Source organism: Suncus etruscus, chromosome 10 (assembly GCF_024139225.1).
Source record: "Suncus etruscus isolate mSunEtr1 chromosome 10, mSunEtr1.pri.cur, whole genome shotgun sequence".
Classification (NCBI taxonomy): Eukaryota; Metazoa; Chordata; class Mammalia; order Eulipotyphla; family Soricidae; genus Suncus; species Suncus etruscus.
The window spans coordinates 108331446-108353673 of NC_064857.1; the positions used below are offsets into that span (position 1 = coordinate 108331446).

The 22228-nt window shown below is 41.8% G+C and overlaps 1 protein-coding gene across 4 annotated transcripts in view; it reads left to right on the forward strand.

Annotated features, from left to right (window-relative positions):
* The first annotated feature begins 15490 nt into the window (after nucleotides 1-15490).
* The window catches only part of AMPH (amphiphysin), a 280138-nt gene continuing 273400 nt past the window's right edge, over nucleotides 15491-22228 (forward strand). For all 4 annotated transcript variants that reach the window (XM_049781869.1, XM_049781870.1, XM_049781871.1 and 1 more), the window contains exon 1: nucleotides 15491-15614. In XM_049781869.1, coding sequence (XP_049637826.1) covers nucleotides 15546-15614 — 69 coding nt within the window. In that variant the 5' untranslated portion in view covers nucleotides 15491-15545. The remainder of the gene's footprint in view (nucleotides 15615-22228) is intronic.

Genomic DNA, 22228 nt, shown 5'->3' on the forward strand with positions numbered 1-22228 from the left:
CCACACCCGGTGATGCTCAGGGCTTATTCCTGGCTATGCACTCAGAAATCGCTCCTTGCTGGGGGTACCATATGGGATGCCAGGAGATCCAACCATGGTCCGTGGTCCATCGTAAGCTAGCGTGGGCAAGGCCTTACTGCTTGCACCACCACTCTGGCCCCTGCATGACTTATGAATTCAGATATTATCATTTTTGATGGGGTGGGAGTGATCACATTGGATGTAGTCTGGGAAACTCTATGCAATGCTGGGGATCAAACCAGGATCAGTCAAGGTCTAGGTAAGTACCTTGCCTCCTGTACTATTTCTCCAGCTCCTTGAAGAGACTCTTATGGGAGTTGTTGACTTAGACCAAAAGTACTCATGGTTTGTGAATGTTCTTGAAGAATGCTTCTTAAATAAGCAAGATACATTTATGTATAGATTAACATTCTGAACCCCTGAGCGCCACCAAGTGTGGCCCAAACACTACAAAAGAGAGAGAAGGAAAGAATAAAAGAAAAAGGATGAAGAAGAATAAAAAAGAGCACAACAACAAAAATTTGGGAAAATTATAGCATTTCACGGTGAGGTCATTAAGTCATTGTCAAAAGGTCTATAAATTCTTGCTGCTAGTTGATCTTTCTGTTTTCTTTTTGTTTGTTTCTGAGCAGTAAGTGACTTCAAATACACATTGTCATCTAACTCGACAAGTTCCTGCTGTGATGGCAGTATTAAAATATTTCAAATTTTCTAGAAATTCCAAGCACTTTGGCAAATAATTAGGATTCCATTAGTCACCCTGTCTTTTGAAAGTATGAGAAGGTGAAGTGAGGGTGCCTGCACTCACTACACAAAAGTCCTGGTGATGTTAGTCCAAATATCAAAATACCTGGAGTTCTGGTCAAATTGGTGTCTCTGCAAAGCACAGTCAAGGAGGGGTGAAGCAGGAACATTGGCAAAGCAGTGATTGTGGTTGGTGGATGCAGCAAGCGTGGCTTCACCAGTGCAGGGGCTTGGTTCATGTTCTCCCAATATTGCCAGCTTCAGTTGCATGGCCAGTATAGTAACTTATTTTTCACAGCTTGGTTTTGCATCTCTTTCAAGAATAGATTACATCTATGAAGATAGTTGCATTCAAACATCAAGATTGAGTCTTTAAGCCTGTTTATTTATTTATTTATTTATTTATTGATTGATTGATTGGTATTTGAGTCACACCTCGCAGTGCTCAGGGGTTAGTCCTGGCTCCAGGCTCAGAAATCACTCCTGGCAGGGGACCATATGGGATCCCGGGATTCGAACCAATGACCTTCTGCATGAAAGGCAAACGTCTTACTTCCATGATATCTCTCCGGCCCCCTGTTTATTTTTTATTATTATTTCTAAAAGCAGGGTCAGGTGGAAGCTGGGACACAGAGAGTATTTTTTTTTTATCTCCTTGATTCATTTGCCTATGGAACCTCATTTGGGTCATCCACTATGGATTTCTCAGAGAATATGATTTAGAGGCTATCTGCTTGTTGGAAGAACACACATAGTAAAAATAAGGATATTTTATGGTGCTTAAAGATATTAATTAAAAATTCACTTTATCACTCTTCTAAAATGATAAAGGGATCCAAAATTTAAGTGGCTTGAAAAGAGGCTAAATTCCTTCCCCCAGAATCATAAAAGACTCAAAAAACAGTTCTGTTAGAAAATTGTGGTACAAATGTTTCAGCCCCTGGTATTGTGAATGGCATCTCAATGTACTATGACTATTCAGTAAATATAAAAAAATTTCCCATGAGAATACTGAAGTTCAAAGCAAAAAAGTATAAGCAAACCTCAGTTGTGGACCTGGGTTGGGTACCATCATGAGAATTGATTCAATGTCAACTGCCTGAGCAAGTGCAAATCATAGAACGCACATGCAGGGGTCCTCAAACTATTTAAACAGGGGCCAGTTCACAGTCCTTCCAGACTGTTGGAGGGCCAGGTTATAGTAAAAACAAAAATTATGAACAAATTTCTATGCACACTGTATATATCTTATTTAGAAGTGAAGAAACAAAATGGGAATAAATATAATATATGTGGCCCGCAGGCCGTAGTTTGAAGACCCCTGCGAGGGAGCTGTGAAGGAGTGGAAGGTAGTGGCTATTTGATGAGGGCCAATGGACTGAGATCTGATTAAGGGAAGGTGCCAGAAAGGAAGAGGGCATAATGAAATAAGTAAACAAGGATTAAAGTGAATAAAGTGTCTCATACAGAAATTGTAGAAGGAGATTGTAAACTGTAGCTAAAGTCACAATTGAGAGACAATGTGGCAAAAGAAACATTGGAAATGTCTCCCATGTAGAGTTAGCATGTAGAGGTCAGTTCCTTATGAAGGAATACAATAAAACACAGAGCACACTTTTAAGTGAGAAAATTTAATAAGAAAATATGGATGTTTCTATTAATGTAGGCAATGAATGTAGACCAAATTAGAATTTTTGGTTTCTTTGGGTCCATCAAACTTAATGTATAAGGATAAATGTTCAACATCAAGAAAAAAAGAAAGACACCATATATGATATTAAAGTAAGTGATCCAGGGGGCCGGTGTGATGGTGCAAGCAGTAAGGCATCTGCCTTGCCTGTGCTAACCTAGGACGAACCACGGCTCGATCCCCTGGTATCCCTATGGTTCCCAAGTCAGGGAGTGATTTCTTTTCTTTCTTTTTCTTTCTTTCTTTCTTTCTTTCTTTCTTTCTTTCTTTCTTTCTTTCTTTCTTTCTTTCTTTCTTTCTTTCTTTCTTTCTTTCTTTCTTTCTTTCTTTCTTTCTTTCTTTCTTTCTTTCTTTCTTTCTTTCTTTCTTTCTTTCTTTCTTTCTTTCTTTCTTTCTTTCTTTCTTTTTTTTTTTTGGAAGGTAGCTTCAGGTGCAGTTTAATGCCAATATCTGTTTGCTTAAAGAAGTTTTTCTTTCTTTCTTTTTTTATTTAAACACCTTGATTACATACATGATTGTGTTTGGGTTTCAGTCATGTAAAAAACACCACCCATCACCAGTGCAACATTCCCATCACCAATGTCCCAAATCTCCCTCCTCCCCACCCGACCCCCGCCTGTACTCTAAACAGGCTCTCTATTTCCCTCCTACATTCTCATTATGACAGTTCAAAATGTAGTTATTTCTCTAACTAAACTCATCACTCTGTGGTGAGCTTCCTGAGGTGAGCTGGAACTTCCAGATCTTTTCTCTTTTGCATCTGAAAATTATTATTGCAAGAATGTCTTTCATTTTTCTTAAAACCCATAGATGAGTGAGACCATTCTGCATTTTTCTCTCTCTCTCTCTGACTTATTTCACTCAGCATAATAGATTCCGTATACATCCATGTATAGGAAAATTTCATGACTTCATCTCTCCTGACAGCTGCATAATATTCCATTCTTTAGCCATTTGTCTGTTGAAGGGCATCTGGGTTGTTTTCAGAGTCTTGCTATGGTAAATAGTGCTGCAATGAATATAGGTGTAAGGAAGGGGTTTTTGTATTGTATTTTTGTGTTCCTAGGGTATATTCCTAGGAGTGGTATAGCTGAATTGTATAGCTCGATTTCCATTTTTTGGAGGAATCTCCATATCGATTTCCATAAAGGTTGAACTAGACGGCATTCCCACCAGCAGTGGATAAGAGTTCCTTTCTCTCCACATCCCCGCCAACACTGTTTATTCTCATTCTTTGTGATGTGTGCCATTCTCTGTGGTGTGAGGTGGTATTTCATCATTGTTTTGATTTGCATCTCCCTGATGATTAGTGATGTGGAGCATTTTTTATGTGTCTTTGGCCATTTGTATTTCTTCTTTGTCAAAGTGTCTGTTCATTTCTTCTCCCCATTTTTTTGATGGGATTAGATGTTTTTCCTTGTAAAGTTCTGTCAGTGCCCTGTATATTTTGGAGATTAGCCCCTTATCTGATGGGTATTGGGTGAATAGTTTCTCCCACTCAGTGGGTGGCTCTTGTATCCAGGGCACTATTTCCTTTGAGGTGCAGAAGCTTCTCAGCTTAATATATTCCCATTTGTTAATCTCTGCTTTCACTTGCTTGGAGAGTGCAGTTCCTCCTTGAAGATGCCTGTAGTCTCAATGTCCTGGAGTGTTTTGCCTATGTGCTGTTCTATATATCTTATGGTTTTGGGTCTGATATCGAGGTCTTTAATCCATTTGGATTTTACCTTCGTACATGATGTTAGCTGGGATTCTAAGTTCAATTTTTTGCAAGTGGCTATCCAGTTGTGCCAACACCACTTGTTGAAAAGGCTTTCCCTGCTCCATTTAGGATTTCCTGCTCCTTTATCAAAAATTAGGTGATTGTATGTTTGGGGAACATTTTCTCAGTATTCAAGCCTATTCCACTGATCTGAGGGCCTGTCCTTATTCCAATACCATGCTGTTTTGATAACTATTGCTTTATAGTAAAGTTTAAAGTTGGGGAAAGTAATTCCTCCCATATTCTTTTTCCCAATGATTGCTTTAGCTATTCTAGGGTGTTTATTGTTCCAAATAAATTTCAAGAGTGCCTGATCCACTTCTTTGAAGAATGTCATGGGTATCTTTAGAGGGATAGCATTAAATCTGTATAATGCCTTGGGGAGTATTGCCATCTTGATGATATTAATCCTGCCAATCCATGAGCAGGGTATGCATTTCCATTTCCGCGTGTCCTCTCTTATTTCTTGGAGCACAGTTTTATAGTTTTCTTTGTATAGGTTCTTCACATTTTTAGTCCAGTTGATTCCAAGATATTTGAGTTTGTGTGGCACTATTGTGAATGGGGTAGTTTTCTTAATGTCCATTTCTTTCTTATTACTATTGGTGTATAGAAAGGCCATTGATTTTTGTGTGTTAATTTTGTAGCCTGCCACCTTGCTATATGAGTCTATTGTTTCTAGAAGCTTTTTGGAAGAGTCTTTAGGGTTTTCTAAGTAGAGTATCATGTCATCTACAAACAGTGATCAGGGAGTGATTTCTAAGTGCATAGCCAGGAGTAACCCCTGAGCATCACCAGGTGTGCCCCCCCCAAAAAAAAACAAATAAATAATAAAATAAGTGAGTCCTCTTTAAGTAATATATATTAACATAAAAAGTTGTAGAGCTATTTTGTAAAATAAGTACCCTGATATAATTTCTAGTACCAGTAGAAATTTTAATGAAATATACATTTTTTTTAATTTATCAAGGAACTGGTCTATCTAATAAGTGATACTGGAAAACTTAGCTACATATTGGGAAAGAATAAATTTTATCTCTGCCTCTCATGCAAAAGCAACTTCTATACGGTTTAAAATCATGAATAAAAAGAATAAAAAAGGTGCTGGAGAGGTAGTGCAGTGGGAAAGCACTTGCCTTGCATGCAGCCAACCTGAGTTTGATCCCTGGAATTCCATATGGTTCCCTTAAGCCAGGGGTCTCAAACTCAATTTACCTAAAGGCCGCAGGAGGCAAAGTCGGGGTGAGGCAGGGCCGCATAAGGGATTTCGCTTACCAAATATTTGCAATAAAAAATCGCATTAGTAAGGAAAAAATCGCAAAAAATCGCATTAAACATTTGCATACCCGAACGGAACTGCTTGGGGTATGCGAATGTTTAATGTGATTTTTTTTCTTACAAATGCGATTTTTATTGTGATTATTCCGTAAGCGAATAATCGCGAATCCTGCGATATTTGAAGGCCGGCCACGGGCCACAAAATGTTGTACGGAGGGCCGCAAACGGCCCGTGGGCCGCGAGTTTGAGACCTCTGCCTTAAGCCCTTTGAGGAGATTTTGGAGCACAGAGCCAGGGGTTGGCCTTCAGCACCACTGGATGTAGACACTGAAATCAGGTATGTTATTTTATATATATATTTTATATAGCTGTCCTACTTCACTTTAATTGAGTTGCTCCAGTTCCATCCAGAAACATGGTGTTTTGGAGAGGACTGAATAATGCCTGTGTCCACTGAATGTTGGAAGTTCTACACCTGAATTGCAGAACTAGGCTGGCAATGGCACCTGTGCCCCTGGGAACAGCCAGCTCTACTTCTGTGGCGTGCAAACTCCATGCAGTCTCCCTTACTGGATACAGGAGGCATTAGCAGCAGAGAGAAGCCTATTGCCATTTGTAGCCCACTATGATTGGCTGGCTGGGATGTACCTGCTGAGCACTGTCAATGGATGGTCAAGGTCCTGTAGAAACCCTATATGGGCCAGGTTTTCATAAACCTGTCCACCAGGTGAGGCACTCCTTTCTCTGCCAACACTGCTTCCTTTTACAGGTTTTTTGATCTCAGATCAAGAAGCAGCCTAGATTCAGCAGCTTCTGCATCTGGAGATCTGAGTATAGAACAGGCTCTACTGTAAGCTACTGCTTAACCTACTAAATTTGGAAGACAAATTAGACACATAAAAATACATACTTTCAAAAAGAAAGTAGTAAATGATCGAAGACTGTTTTAATTAATGGTAATTTCATGTTTAAAATATGTCAGTTATTTGGGTTGGAGAATATTTTCTCACCAAGAGCTGCACCATTTTGAAGAAAATAACTTGGATTTTCTATTAATTTCCTAGGCTTTCAGCAAAGTACCACATACTGAGAGACATAAAATAACAAGCATTGTTTTTTCCTGCTGTGGAGGCTGGAAGCCTGATATTCAGATGTCGGTAGAGCCAAGTCATCTGTTCTGTTTGTGGTGGTTGCTGGACATTTTCTGGCCCCTCAAGGCAGCTTCATTACTTCTTTTTTTTTTGTTTTTTGTTTTTTGTTTTTTGTTTTTTGGGCCACACCTGGTGACGCTCAGGGGTTACTCCTGGCTATGCGCTCAGAAGTCGCTCCTGGCTTGGGGGACCATATGGGACGCTGGGGGATCCAACCGCGGTCCGTCCAAGGCTAGCGCAGGAAAGGCAGGCACCTTACCTCTCGCGCCACTGCCCGGCCCCAAGCTTCATTACTTCAAGTCTCCTCCAAAACCAGTCCCAGGGCCTTCTTCCTTCAAGCAGCATTTCCCTATGTGCCTATGTCTGCATTGCTTCTCTTTGTTTGAAGTCATCTTGGCTAAGAACACAAGGATTCCAGCATTATTACTTCTTAATTACACCCGTGAAGACACTATTACAAGTAAAGTTATATTCATGGGTACCAGATGTTAGAACTCCAGCCATATTTTAGAAGTACTATAAAGAGATTTATAAATTTAGAAAGAGATTTTTATCAGTGGTTTTTCTCTTTACTGATGACTTTGGCACCAAGTATGTGCATGGTGGAAGTACCTTTGCTACCACACCAACTGGATATCCGACAAGTCAGCAGAGTTAAAATACCTGGAATTAGTGCCAGGTCCCAAAGGGTAAGGACTCAGCTCCAGAAGATGGCACCCTTTGTCCCTAACTGATGATCATCACCTGTACCTCTACCCACCTGTGGACTGGGGTTTCCTTGTTCTTATCCCTAGATTTGATTAATTTGCTAGAATGATGATTTACAAATCTCAGAGAAAAAGTTCATTTGCTACATTACTGGATTTTATAAAAAGGACGCAACTGAAGGAACCAGATGGAAAAGAAACACAGGGCAAAGTAAGTGGGTGTAGAATATAGCTCTCAGGCCTTCTCTGGTCTGTCGTTCTATACCCTCCCTGGGACCACCTCTTAATTTTATCACTTTGGAGTCATGAAAATTTTACTAGCATGCTGGATTAAATCTTCAACCATCTGTTTTTCAACTCAGTTTCCAGTCCTACATTTCCCTCCAGAGGTAAAGAGAGTTAGATTGAAACACACAACCTTATCACCAAAAAGTGGTTCCCCTGGCAACAAGCCCTGGTCCTTATAGGCTTTCCAAGTTAACCCACGAATGTATCTGTTATGAGAGAAAGACACTTCCTATGACTAGCAAAAATAGCATTATTTCTTTCAATCACTTGGGGATTTTTAGGGATTTTAAAACCATTGTGCCACGAATAGGAGGAAACTAGATACTGTGCGTGTGTCTTCTGTATATACAAAAGTTTTACTACAAAATAACAATATTGCAAAAACACAATATAGTCATATATAATAACTAGATTAACTCACTGAAGGTGATTATTTCCATTAGTCTTGAATGATAACAGCAATATTAAAAGTAATATTATTAGGAAGTATTCTACCATGACCAATATGACCAGTAGAGCTGGATTAACTCTATAGAGGTGGCTCTGAAAAGCAACACCCTGGGGTATTTATAAAGAAAGGAAAGGAAACAGGAATGGGATAATTTCTAGATTAAAGGTTGTATGGCCTTTAAAGAGGAAGGAAGCTTTACCGCAGGTATTTGGGACTCAGAGTTGAGGGATACTGTGATTGAGTGACACTGGGTGGCTAGACATACAAAACTAGAAAATGTGTTAGAGAGAGAAAGAGAGAGAGAGGGAGAGAGAGAGAGAATATGTGATATATGTACAAAGACAGGGTAAGGCTGGGGGATTGGGTATTTAGCAGAAGTCAAGTACCATACTCAGATAAAATTTCTATGTCTCATATTTTTCATGTTTCATATTTCACATTTTTATATGAAACATTTCTATTGACATAGTTTTCCCTAATTTCTGAAAGTTTGTGTCATACTCTTTTGCTTATCTGCTTGATGTACATTGGTACCTGTTCTGTTTAGCAAAGGTTATTTGAAAGCTTTCTTATTATTCCTGTTTTTATTGTATGTTAATGTTTGTACGTTTTATGTTACTTGGTATGATAATAATATAGCAATATTAGTATTTGGGTCCTAGAACACTAATATTTTAATATATATTAAGAGTGATGGCTTGGGGTCAGAGAGATAGCATGGAGGTAGGGCGTTTGCCTTGCATGAAGAAGGATGGTGGTTTGAATCCCGGCATCCCATATGGTCCCCTGAGCCTGCCAGGAGTGATTTCTGGGTGTAGAGCCAGGAGTAACTCTTGAGCACTGTCTGGTGTGACCCAAAAACAAAACAAACGAACAAACAAAAAAGAGTGATGGCTTTTTTAGATTAAAAATGCTTTATTTAAACATTTGTTTACTAGATTGTTCATAATACCATTGTTTTCTTCTATAGTAGACATTTTTCTTCTCTCTCTCTCTCCCTTTTTTTCTTCTCCCTATCTTTCTCCTACTTTTGGCTAGTGAAGGAAACCTGTACCTGATCACATTAAACATGTGTCAGAAGTTTGGAAGAACATTGATACAAAGTTGGATTTGTCCAAACTAGAAACATCTCAGGAAGATAGTCCATCTATATAGCCAATTAAGAGGGTGCTGTGTGTTGTTGCCAGACAAATACACTATTTTCTGCAGTTGTATGTGAAGTTTTTATAGCCCATTGTGAATATAAAATGGCTTAAATATGGGTGGGAATATATCCATTTCTTCAGAAATAGTTATGAGTAACTAGAATTTCTATCTCATTTTGCTCCTTGACCTCTCAATGTCTGGTAAGCTATTATGTGATGCTCAAGAAATTTGTTTGGAGTATAGGAATTATTTTTATCACTTTGCAAAAGCAGAAACAGTTGAAATACATTAAAGTTATTTGACATTTATTGCCTTGGCATTATTTTCCATTGAGGTCAAGAGTTCTATGTAAAGTAAACTCTAGCCTTTTATTTATTATTTTGAGATACATTAGTGATGCATTATTAATGTAGTTAGGCGGTTGTTATTTTTAGACATGGTTAAATTAGGAAGGTAAGAGGGTACTCAGAAAAGGAAATTTTATATTTTATATAACAATATATGGAACTAAAACAGAAATGATTTGCACAATTTGAAAAGATGATGCTGAATTTACACTTGAGTATTCTCATCTAAAATATATGATATATCAGTGAAATATTTTTATAGATTATTTTTCACTGTATTTTAACATTTGTGAAATAAAATACAATTTATTCAAGTATTTAAAACAAAGACGTTAAGTATAAATAGCCATCATTTGGTTATGCCTAAATTTCCAATTATGTTCAACCAAATGTTTAAAAGGAATGGCTACTTAATTATGTGTATAATGACATAAGGTGCGGTTAGTTAAGATACATAGCATATGTTATAACCTTTGTAATATTAGTTTGCAAAGAACATGAATCCTCATGTTCTGCCTCATAAATTAAAAAAATAGTGGATGGTAGGTACCAGAGGCAAACAGTCTCATGAACATTGAGTGAAAATAAAAAATGATCAGACCTAAATACTCAACACAAAGTCAATGACAATAGAATCAAGAGACCCTTTGATAGCAATGCACACATAAATGCTTTTTATATGCTTTTAAGATGTTCAGCACATATATTATCATTATAGCACTGTTAAGAAATACAGACATTACATAACCAGATTAGTATGATAGGAAAAGTTAACTATTCACAGCTTTATTTCACAGAAGACAGGGTTCCAAAATTTTTTGGAAAAACAAAAATATAAATAAATAATAAAATAAAAAATAAAATAAATAAACAATAAATAAAAAATAAAAAAAAATAAAAAAAATGCAAATGAAAAGCTAGAGTTCTAAAGCATTGGAGGAAAGTTGAATTTTCTGCTTGGGTCTTTCAGAGATAAAGATGCCTTCATTGGATCTCTCCTCATGATAGCATAGAAGTAGAGCTCAGGATTCAAACTCCCCCCGGGGGGAGGCCCGAATGTTACCTTGGTATCAACCTGCTCAAGGGTAGGCCAATAAGACACCTTGACGATGAGGAAACAGTAACAAATTGATCTAAGGGCAGGTTAGATTCATCCTAATGGTGGGATGAAATCAGAAGATGCTCTGCCTAGGATTTGTGCAAGAACCAATATCTCTAGTTACAAAAGACTGCTTAAAACAATCGCAACTAAGCAGAACTTTTCCTAGGACCACAAAGAAAAACTTTATCCTAGGCTTCATCTTAGGTCCTGTACAAAACCCAAGATCTCTAACTACAGAAGACTGACATTATCAACTGAGACTGAGCAGAATTTTTTTTCTGGGACCATAAAGAGAGACATTGGGGCTGGACAAGCAACATGTCAGATGAATATATATGGCATTGTATATATTGGCAGTATATATATTATATATATTGACAGTGTGCTTCAGGACTGGAGACATCCTTGTATCTCTTAGGCCAAGCGTCGACAACCTGTGGCTCCAGAGCCGCATATGGCTTTTTTGAAGCTTTGCTGCAGCTTCGACAGAAGGGCCCATAGCAAGGGGTCAGGGAGTATCGATCAAGTATCGATCATGCCTCATAGATGATAGCTTACAAGACTGTGTTAAAATGAAGGTAACATCTTACAGCCCTGATGTGCAGACACTGTGCACTGAGGTTCGGGAGCAAAAAAATCTCATTAAGCAGGTAAATTAAATATTTTAATTAGCTATTAATTTGCACAAATATATTTTACATTGTTAAGTGAAAAGTTATTTTTTTCTTCAGAGAGACAGCAGCTGCACGATCCTGTATATAGCATTAAGATAAGACACAATGTATGCAGTACTATATTTGTTTTAAATGTCGCAATGGTTTTGCGGTTCCCAGACTCTTTTTCCCCCTTTGGAAACTAGTCCAGGTGGCTCTTTATGTCTTAAAGGTTGCAGACCCCTGTCTTACACCAATGGAATTTTCTTTCCAATTTCCCCAACGCCTGATGTACCTAAGCAAAAAAAAAAAAAAAGTCATACCTGTCTCTCCCCGCTTTTTCCTCTTCTTTCCGCTTTTAATTTTATTTATATTCTACATATACCTTGAATTATTTTGTTATGTATCATATTTTATGTCTTTTCACAAATTGGGAAAAGGGGAAAAAAAGTGATGGGGCCCAGAGGCCAAGTGGTCTCAGGAACATTGATTGGAAAAAAAAAAAGAGGTCAGATCTAAATACCCAAGCCAAAGTCAATAAAATTCAAGAGACCCAAACTATAACAAGCTAAACACAAAACGGACCTGTTACTCTAGTAGCCCAGGGGGTTAAGGGTGGAGGTTTGGGATGATGCAGGGAACTATGCTGGAGGGAGGTCAACTGGTGGTGGGAATGGCCCTAATTCACTGTCACTAACTACCTGAAATACAACTGTGAAAGACTTGTAATTCATAATGACCTCAATAAAAATATAAAAAAAAGAAGTAGAGGGTTCTCTGGAACTAAAAATTTATAAAAATGATCATGGATTGATATGTTCCAGAACATTCTGGTGTGGTTGACTATTCTGCAACTTGTATTTCCATGACTAAGACAGGCAGATTCTTAAGTCTCAATTAAACGCGACACAGATTAAAAAAAAAAATAGTGGTACAAACTTCTAACTTCAGTCTTTTCTACCAAAAACATCATGTGGAAAATCATGTTTCTCTTTACTTCTTTGTAAAATCAATTACTTTTTCTTGCGGAACATTGAAAATAGGCTGACCAACTCAATGAGGCTTATCCAAGGCTATCATGGGTTTAGCACAGAAAGATGTGTATCCTGGAAATTCCTTAATTCCTAGTAATAAGCCCTTAATTGCTGTAGGTTGCTTTTGTCCTACAGAGCCAGTGGGATTTCAATTTCTCCACTTCAGGGAGAGTGGGTTGCACAGCTGGTGAAATATGAAAAAAATTATAACCATACACAAATATTGTATATGGGGTCCCACCTCAATAAAGTTTAATGACACAAAACCAAATATCATATGTCTTGTCCAATTTACTTTTCTCTCAATTGTGATCAATTGGGACTTAAAAAGAATCGTTTTCAGGAATATGTATCCATTTCAACTTGGAGTGTTTTAATCTATTTTCTTTTTGGGGATCAGTGGTGCTCAGAGGTTACTCTTGGCATTGTGTCCAGGAATCACTCATGCCTAGGCTCAGAGGTGCCAGGGATTGAACCTGGGTCAGCTGCATGCAAGGCATGTATCACTGTGCTATCATTCCAGCTCCAGTCTCAGTGTTTTGGTCTTTTTCTTAGCTGTTATTATTCTGCTACTCAGAGGTTTTATAGAATTTTATAAATCCTACCATATTTTTTATTTCTTCTTTTTTTTGGGGGGGGGCATACCCAGTGACACTCTGGAGTTACTCCTGACTATGAATTCAGAAATCGCTCCTGGCTTGGGGGACCATATGGGACGCCAGCGGATCAAAATGTGGTCTGTCCCATGTGCAAGGCAAACACCCTAATGCTGTGCCACCGCTCTGGCCCCGTATTCTTCATTTCTGATTGTAGTTTTTTCATTTCCACTCATGTTCTGAGCTTTTCTGATACCTGAGCTATGTTTTTGAGCTTATTAACATTCTCACTATTTTGTTATTAATGTCAATGAGGATTTTTGATTAGTGTTGTTTGAACTTTTTGTGTTACTGTTTTTTGTGCACTGAATTGGTGGGCAACTATGTGCTTTCTTTTTCCTTTTATGTTTTTGGGCCACACCCTGCAGTGCTCAGGAGCTACTCCTGGCTCTATGCTCAGAAATAACTCCTGGCGGGCCCAGAGAGATAGCACAGCGGCGTTTGCCTTGCAAGCAGCCGATCCAGGACCAAAGGTGGTTGGTTCGAATCCCGGTGTCCCATATGGTCCCCCGTGCCTGCCAGGAGCTATTTCTGAGCAGACAGCCAGCAGTAACCCCTGAGCACCGCCGGGTGTGGCCCCCAAACAAACAAACAAAAACCAACAAAAACAACAAAAATAACAACAACAAAAAAGAAATAACTCCTGGCAGGCTCGGGATGCCAGAAATCGAACCACCATCCTTTCTGGGTTGGTTGTGTGCAAGGCAAGTGCCCTACTGCTGTGCTATCACTTTGGCCCAACTATGTGATTTCTGTTGGGTTTGCAGTGTTCTTGCTATGTGGGACCCACACAGTCAGAGTTTCAGGGAATGTAATCTGTTAATCTCAGCTGGGACGTTCCCCCCTGATTTTACTGATCACAGTTACACTGCACACCAATGTATCAGTTTGGGGCTAGGCATTGGATTGAGATGGGGCCCAGAAAAGTTTGGAGCTAATTCCCTGTCCAAATAATCTCAAGATTGCTCTTTTTCCATATACTCTCTCTAGGGACTTTTTATAGCAGGATCACTGAAATTCTACTTTGGGTATCGAGCTTCTTATGGTGCTTGGCTTCTTAAGGCTAAAGCCTAAAACTGGAATAGAACACCTAACTAGTTACATTACCATTGTAGAATCAAGGTGAAGGGGTTACACAGAAATAAATACCAGGTAACCGCCCATCAGATATATGAATATACCAGTCTCATTCAGCGGTACAATTAGATGATTAATCACATTTGAATTAACTATTAGAAGTGATTTAGACTTATTGATTGACCAGAACATTCAAGAATTCTGGTAGATGTAGGTCAAATTGATACCTATTATCTTGGACTAAAGAGAACCAGAAATCCCTGGTGGCCAGAAGGTTTTAAGAAGCAACACTTAAGTTTCAATTAAGACCTATTTCTTCCATTCTTATGTTCGGGGGATAGACAGGGGTGGAGTGGGTTAGCCAAGAAAGACAGAGGTGACCAAAGCACATAATCTGGCCCAAGAATGACCCTTTTAAGGAGATAAATCCTGAGATAGAGTCAATAGACTTGGAAACTGAGGAGCCCAAGGTGGTAGAGGGGGAAACACTAGGGAAGGATCAGTAATTGCAGTTGGAGAACAGCCTCCGTACTATCTGAACTATGGAAATCTGAAAGCTACAAAAAACGAACAAACAAAAAACAAAGCTCCAACTCTATGCAACGTCTCTTGTTTGTTTGTTTGCTTGTATATTCTGACTGCACCCAGCATTGCTCAGGTTGGTCCTGAGCGACCTCTTTTGCTCCAGTCTTTACCGGGACAAAGCAAAATACGGTATTAAACAGTTTCCAGCGTTTCCACATTGGTCCCGTCTTTCTTCCAGGTGACTTGCCTGCCCACGGTGCCTCTGTCTCTCCAAACCTTGTCTGTGTTTGAACCTCTCAACGGGCAGGACCAAGTGCCCTCTTGGTCGTGCTGAGTGGACAAGGGGTCCGCGGGAGTCCCGGAGAGTCGACCCGGGGCGCCCTCGGGAGCATCCGTTCACCTCTCTCGGTCTGTCTCTCTGTTTCGGTATCTCTCTGTCTCTGTGTGTATCTGTTTCTGTCTCTTTCTCTGTCTCTCTGCCCCTATGTGTCTGTTTCGTGTTTGTCTGTCTGCGCCATCTGTTTCTCCTCTCTCTGCCTGTCTCTCTCGGTGTTTGTCTCTCTCTGTCTTCATCTCTCCTCGCCCCCTTCTGCAGCCCAGGTGTCAGAGCGCGCCCCGAATTCTCCGCCTTCGGGGCCTCCGCCCGCCCCAGGCCCCGCCCCGCCCCCGCCCACCGACCGGATCGCCCCGCCCCGCCCGCCCACGAACCGCCGCACGGCTCGCCCCGGCCACGCCCGCCCGCCCGCTCGCCCCGCCCCGGACACGCCCGCCGCCCCGCCCCGCCTCGCCCCGCCCCGCGCCGCGCCGCCCCGCCCGCGCTCCTCCCCGCGCTCCTCCCCGCGCCCCGCGCCGCGCCGCGCTGCGCTCCGCTCGGCTCCTCTCCCGCGCTGCTCCCGCCGCCGCCGGCCCCGCGATGGCCGACATCAAGACGGGCATCTTCGCCAAGAACGTGCAGAAGCGGCTCAACCGCGCGCAGGAGAAGGTCAGGCGCCGCGGGGCCCGGAGCGGGGCGGGGCGTGGGCGCTGCGGGGGACGCCCGGCCGGGCCGGCCCCTGCGGCAAGCGGCGGGCGAGCGGCGGGCGGGCGGGCGGGCGGGCGAGCGGCGGGCGGGCGGGCGGGCGGGCGAGCGGCGGGCGGGCGGGCGGGCGAGCAGGCCGGGCGGACCGGGCGGCGCAGGCTGCGGGCGGGAGGGGCGGCGGGCCTCGGCGGCACCGGGCAGCCCCCACCCCCGAGGGCGCTCGCGTCGCCGCTTTTCTGTTGCGGGAGGCGGGTCGCGCCGCCCCGGGCGCCCCGCGGGACTCAGGGTGCTGGTCTGGATCCTGAAGCGCCTGCAGTCCTCTTTCTGCCCGTCTGTGCGCCAGGGCGGGCTTCCGTTCCGTTCCATCCCATCCCATTCCATCCCATCCCATTCCACTCCATTCCATTCCATCTCTATTTCATTTTGGGGTTTGGGGGCCACACCCGGTGGCGCTCACGGCTGCCTCCTGGCTCTGCATGCGCTCGGAAATCGCTCCTGCCTTGGGGGATCCCTGTGGGACACCGGGGATCCCACCGCAGTCCGTCCGAGGCAAACGCCAATGCCCACCGCTGGCACCACCGCACCGCACCGCACCGCACCGCACCGCACCGCACCGGCCTCTCCAGGGACGGCTTGGAAGACGTTGCATGAAAACATCCTCTTGCTGGGATTTGGGGTTTTTTGGGAAGCTGTTCTGGGAGGGGCTTCCTTCCTTCCTTCCTTCCTTCCTTCCTTCCTTCCTTCCTTCCTTCCTTCCTTCCTTCCTTCCTTCCTTCCTTCCTCCTTCCTTCCTTCCTTCCTTCCTTCCTTCCTTCCTTCCTTCCTTCCTTCCTTCCTTCCTTCCTTCCTTTGCCTTTTCTTTTCCTTTCCTTTCCTTTTCCCTTTCCCCCTTTCCCTTTCTCCCTTTCCCCCTTTTCCCTTCCCCTTTCCCCTTCCCCTTTCCCCTTCCCCTATGCCCTTCCCCTTTCCCCTTTCCCTCCCTTTCCCTCCCTTTCCCTCCCTTTCCCTTCCTTTCCTTTCCTTTCCTTTCCTTTCCTTTCCTTTCCTTTCCTTTCCTTTCCTTTCCTTTCCTTTCCTTTCCTTTCCTTTCCTTTCCCCTTTCCCTCCCTTTCCCTCCCTTTCCCTCCCTTTCCCTCCCTTTCCCTTCCTTTCCTTTCCTTTCCTTTCCTTTCCTTTCCTTTCCTTTCCTTTCCTTTCCTTTCCTTTCCTTTCCTTTCCTTTCCTTTCCTTTCCTTTCCTTTCCTTTCCTTTCCTTTCCTTTCCTTTCCTTTCCTTTCCTTTCCTTTCCTTTCCTTTCCTTTCCTTCTTTCCGCTGTGATTGTGTGTGCAGGGTGTCCTAGGCACTGAACATGCACTCTGGAGCTTTGCACCAGCTGCTGGCCCTGTCTGCTTGGTTCCTGAGGACTGCAGGGTCATCAGGACCATTCGCGTCCCGGGCAAGGGAGTGGCTGCTGGAGCTTGAATTCCAGCCAGGGAGCCCCACGGTGCCTTGCAGCGAACTGCTCTCCTTCTGTCTCACCTGGCGCATCCTCCCTTCCTGGGATCACAGAGCCAAGCATCTCTTCCAGTTTACTGAGAGACAGATTTGCTGCAAGGCTTCACCTAGCAGCGACTTACCCTCTTCCCAATCTGCTCAGGGACCCCCCCCCCAACCCCATCACCCCCTGTTTTAGAGCAGCCAGGCAGAAGGGGAGACATGGGCCACATTGCCTGTCCCCAGGCACTGAGCTCTGTATGATGGCCTCTGGCCCCTCCCCACACATGCACTCTTCATGCCGTAAGCGGATTGTCTTATCTTTCTTTTAATATCTCCCAAGCTCTTCCTAAACCGTCACGACCAAAAACTGCCCTGTACTTCCAGCGGCTGAGTGAGCAACTAGGTCCTTTCCCAGTCCTAGGTCACCTGTCCAGGGAGTAGCCCCAAATCTCCCATAATTGGGGCCTCTTTATTTTATACACATTTTTTAGGGGTGTGTGTGTGTGTGTGTGTGTGTGTGTGTGTGTGTGTGTGTGTGTGTGTGTAACCACACCTGGCAGTGCTCAAGACTTAACTCCTCTAAACAGGTGCTCAAGACTTCTGCTTCTGAGCTCAGGGATCACTCCTGGTGGTGCTGGGAATGGGGGGGAGCACCATATAGAATGGTCCCATAGAACACAGGTCAGCCATGTGCAAGGCAGATGCTCTGCCCACTGTACTATCACTCCAACACCTTGACTGGTTATTTCCCCTGTCCCCCCCCCCCATTACCACTCCCCATTCCTATCCTTATTCATTTCCTTCATCTTTGGTTTGCAGCTTTTTACTGTTGCCATTTCCATCTCTGAAGGAATTTAGTGATAGAGTCTGCGGGTTCAGACAGGACATTACTTCCTAATCTAGGTCACCAGCTGTTAATATGCCACAAATAAATGCAAAGAAAATGTATTCAGTTCCTGTGTCTCAGCAACACCATAGGCTCAGATTGGTGTCTATGTGTCATGATGGAAACCAGGTCTGGTGGTCACGCTTCCAGGGACAGCATAACCAGGCTCCCTGTGTCCCTTTTTCTTCCTGGGGTCCTTACTTTAGGAGGTCTAGTTCCCTAAAGGGCGAGAGTGCATTCTGGTACGTTCTGCCCGCTTGAGCTGTGCAGGACCAGTGGACAGGGCCAGGCACTGTCAGGAAGCAGGTCATTGAAGGATGAAGGCAGGACATGTGCCCTTAGATGTCACCTTCAGTCATTGCATCTCTCTGCATCTTTGGTCCCTCCTCCCCTCCAGCCCGCAGCCATGCCCTCTCACACCATGGCAGTATGTCACCTGTTGTTTTCCAGGCTCTTTAATGTAAGCCTTGTTTTCATGATCATGTTTTCTCAGAAGAGTCCGTCCAGTCCCTGGACTTGATGCCTCTAGAATAGCTTGCAGCATTGGGGCTCTAAGTGCATGTTCATAACTCTTCTTTTTTTCAGTTCATACAATATATATAACTATAAATATATTTATAAATATATTATACCAGTAAATATATAAAATATATTTACAAATGTATTATAAATATATTATATAAATATATATATTTTAATAGGACCAGAGCAACAGACCCGGGTTTGATCCCTGACATCCCATATGGTCCCCTGAGCCTACCAGGAGCAACTTCTGAGCATAGAGCCAGGAGTAACCCGAAGTGCCAGAAATTTTTTTAAGTACCTGTGGTTATAAAAATGTTCGTAGTTGGGTTTTAGTTGTCTAATGTACTCTACCCTTCACCAGTGTAACTTTTTCCTGCCACCAATGTTCCTCATTTTCCTCCTCCCACACCCCTTGCCTTTCTTTGGGACAGGCATTCTATTTTTCTATCATTGTCATGGTATTTGTTAGTGCAGCGATTTCTCAAACTGCGCTCAGCACTCTGTGGTAAGCTTTATATCATGGCCTAGTCCTTCTAGTCCACATCTCTGTTGTTTCTGAGTATTTTTACCATACTATCTTATTTTCCTTAAATTCCACAGATGAGTAAAACTATTCTGTCTCTATCTTTCTCTTCTGACTCATTTCACTCAGCATGATAGTCTCCCTGTCCATACATGTATAAGGGAATTTCATGACTTCATTTTTCCTAATAGCTATCTGTGTTTACACCATTGTGTGTATGTACCACAGTTTCTTTAGCCACTCACCTGTTGTCAGGCACCTGGGTTGTTTCTAGATTCTGGCTATTATAAATAGTGCTGCAATGAACATAGGAGTGCAGAGGGCATTTTTTGTATTGTGATTTTTGTGTTCCTAGAATATATACTTAGGAGTGATATTGCTGGATCATAAGGAAGTTCATTTTCCCGTTTTTAAGGAATACTCATATTGTTTTGCTAAAAGGCTGGACTAAACAGTATTCCCACCAGCAGTGAATGAGCATTCCTTTCTCCCTGCATCCATGCCAGCACTGGTTCTTGTTGTGATGTATTCTAGTATGACCAGATGATTTATTTTTAGGTATTTAAAATACATTTTTCCTATTGGAAGCTCATAAGGATTTCATTGGAGAAAGAATGAAATATTTATATAATTAAAAAGTGATTTTGCTCTCATTTATATATGTGAATTCACTGTCCAGTAATTTCATTCTCCTATATGTGAATAAATATGTTAGTTATATATTACTTGACCTTTTCCCATTTATATATATATATTTATACAACTAAAATAGGATTATACTAGATGATTATGTAACTTAGTTTCAAAAATGTAACATTTTTTAATACATGGACTTATTTTCCATCTGCATTTTAAATTGCTGAACAATATTGGAATGTATTTTGATGAATCTCCTGCTTTGGACTCTGAGAAACCTTGTAGAAATAGTAATTGCAGACACTTACTTAGGTAAATTCCTTGACTTTGGGATGTGGCATATAATTCCTAAGATAAATTCCTCGAAGAATTACTATGAGAAAGTATAATTAGTATTCTAGCACGTTGCTTATCAGAAGGGTTACATCGGTTTACATTCTCTCCAGTCCTTTATCTACTTTCCAACACAGGATAATACAACCTAGAACAATATTTAACACCATCTTTGGAAACGCCTTTTAATTTGTTTGATTTTCTTTCCTTTCTCTGCTCAGGGGTCACTTCTGAAAGACTCAGGGATGCTGTGATTTTAGTCCAGGTTGGCCACATGCAAGGCAAACTTACCCACTGTACTATCTCATCAGCCCTTTCTCTGTTAGTTTTTGTACTTTTCCTCATTGGCTGGTCAGTCACTTACAAGGATTAGAAAACTCAACTCACTTTTTTTTTAAGAAAAAAGGGGGAGTTCCTAAAATAAAATTATCGCTTTTACATTTAAACGATATTTTAAAATTTTATTTATTTATCTATTTCTTTATTTATTTTGAGTCATACCCAGTGGTGCTTATAGGTTACTCCTGGCTCTATTCTCATAAATAGCCCCTGGCAGGCTTGGTGGGCCATATGGGATGCTGGGATTTGAACTGGAGTCTGTCCTGTGTTGGCTATGTGCAAGGCAAATACCTTACTGCTGTGCTATTGCTCTGGCCCCTAAACGATATACATACATATATATATATATATATATATATATATATACACACACATATATATATATATATTTTAGGCCACACCCAGTGATGTTCAGGGGATACTCCTGGCTCTGTAGGCTCAGAAATAGCTCCTGGCTTGGAGGACCATAAGGGGTGCTGGGGGATCAAACCGTGGTCTGTCCTAAGTCAGCCAGGTGCAAAACAAATGCCCTGCACCACTGCTCCAGTCCCCTGCTGTCCATCCTTTTATTGCCATTCTTGGTTCAGTTTTTCCTCTGATGGTCAGATGGCTATCAGCAACTATAGGCAAAAAGTGTGCTTTTCTTTCAGCATTTACAGATACTCTTCAGGAAAGCTTCATTGGCCCAATTGGGCCTTGATCCTCTCCCTGGAAGAAAGCAAATCTTTTTGACTGAAAGCCAGGACTGTGGGATGGACTGTCACAAGCTCCTTTGAAGCTGGGTTGGATAAAATTCTCTGTGGGCCATATGGACTAAAGGTCGAGAAAGAGGGAATATTAGAGCACTGAAGTGGAAATGGATGCAATACTGGAAGAGTTAAAAAATGTTCACTGAAGCATATCTAAAAATCTTCCCTGGCCCATGTTTGTAAAAATAATCACATAATCTCCTACAGTTTAATTTATTTTGAAGTTTCTTTTACGGGACCAGGTAATAGCATAGTGGGTAGGGCATTTGTCTTTCATGTAGCTGACCTGGGTTCTATCCCCAATATCCCAGATGGTCCCCTGAGCCTGCCAGGAGTAATTCTGAATATAGAGCCAGGAGTAACTCTTGAGTGCCGCCAGGTGTGGTCCCCAAACCAACTAAAACTTTTACCTTTTGCATTAAATATCACTAATAGGAAAATGTCTTGCTTCTTGTTAATCTTCATTCTTGTTTCACAGGGACTGCTATGATTAACCTCAAAATTTGCATATGCAGCTTTTTCTTGATCTCTTCATGTTTCATGAACATGGGTAACAATTTAGCTCTTATATTTTCCTTGCTGCCACATCCCCAAATCGTAACTCTAGCAAAATTATAGATTGCACAGGCTTTTTATAAAAGGACATATAACTGTGGAGTAGAGTGAACACAGCTGTAAGAACACTTAGCTGGCACTCAGCTGATCTGGGTTTGATCTTAGCACTCTTTAGTGCTTAGTTCTGCCAGGAGTGATCCCTGAATACAGAGGAAGGAGTAAGCCCTGACTGCTAAAGCCAAAATATTTCTTTAAATTAGGACAATTGTAGACATCTTGCATATTTAGCTTGATATTTCTTTTTACTATATTGATGACTAAATTGCAACCCCTTATGGAGTTACAGAAATTTGTATCATTCTGTTAATCCATTCTGCTTTTTAAATATTCTGACCTTATTCCTTTTTCCTGTTGAAATATCTTCATGTAATTATGAGAACTTCATTTGTGAAATGTCTATTGAGGTCATGTTTTTATGTGTATGTCTTCTTTCTTACTGGCTTTTGAATATTCGATTGTGGTCCTTTATCAAGAAGATATTTATAATATTTTCCT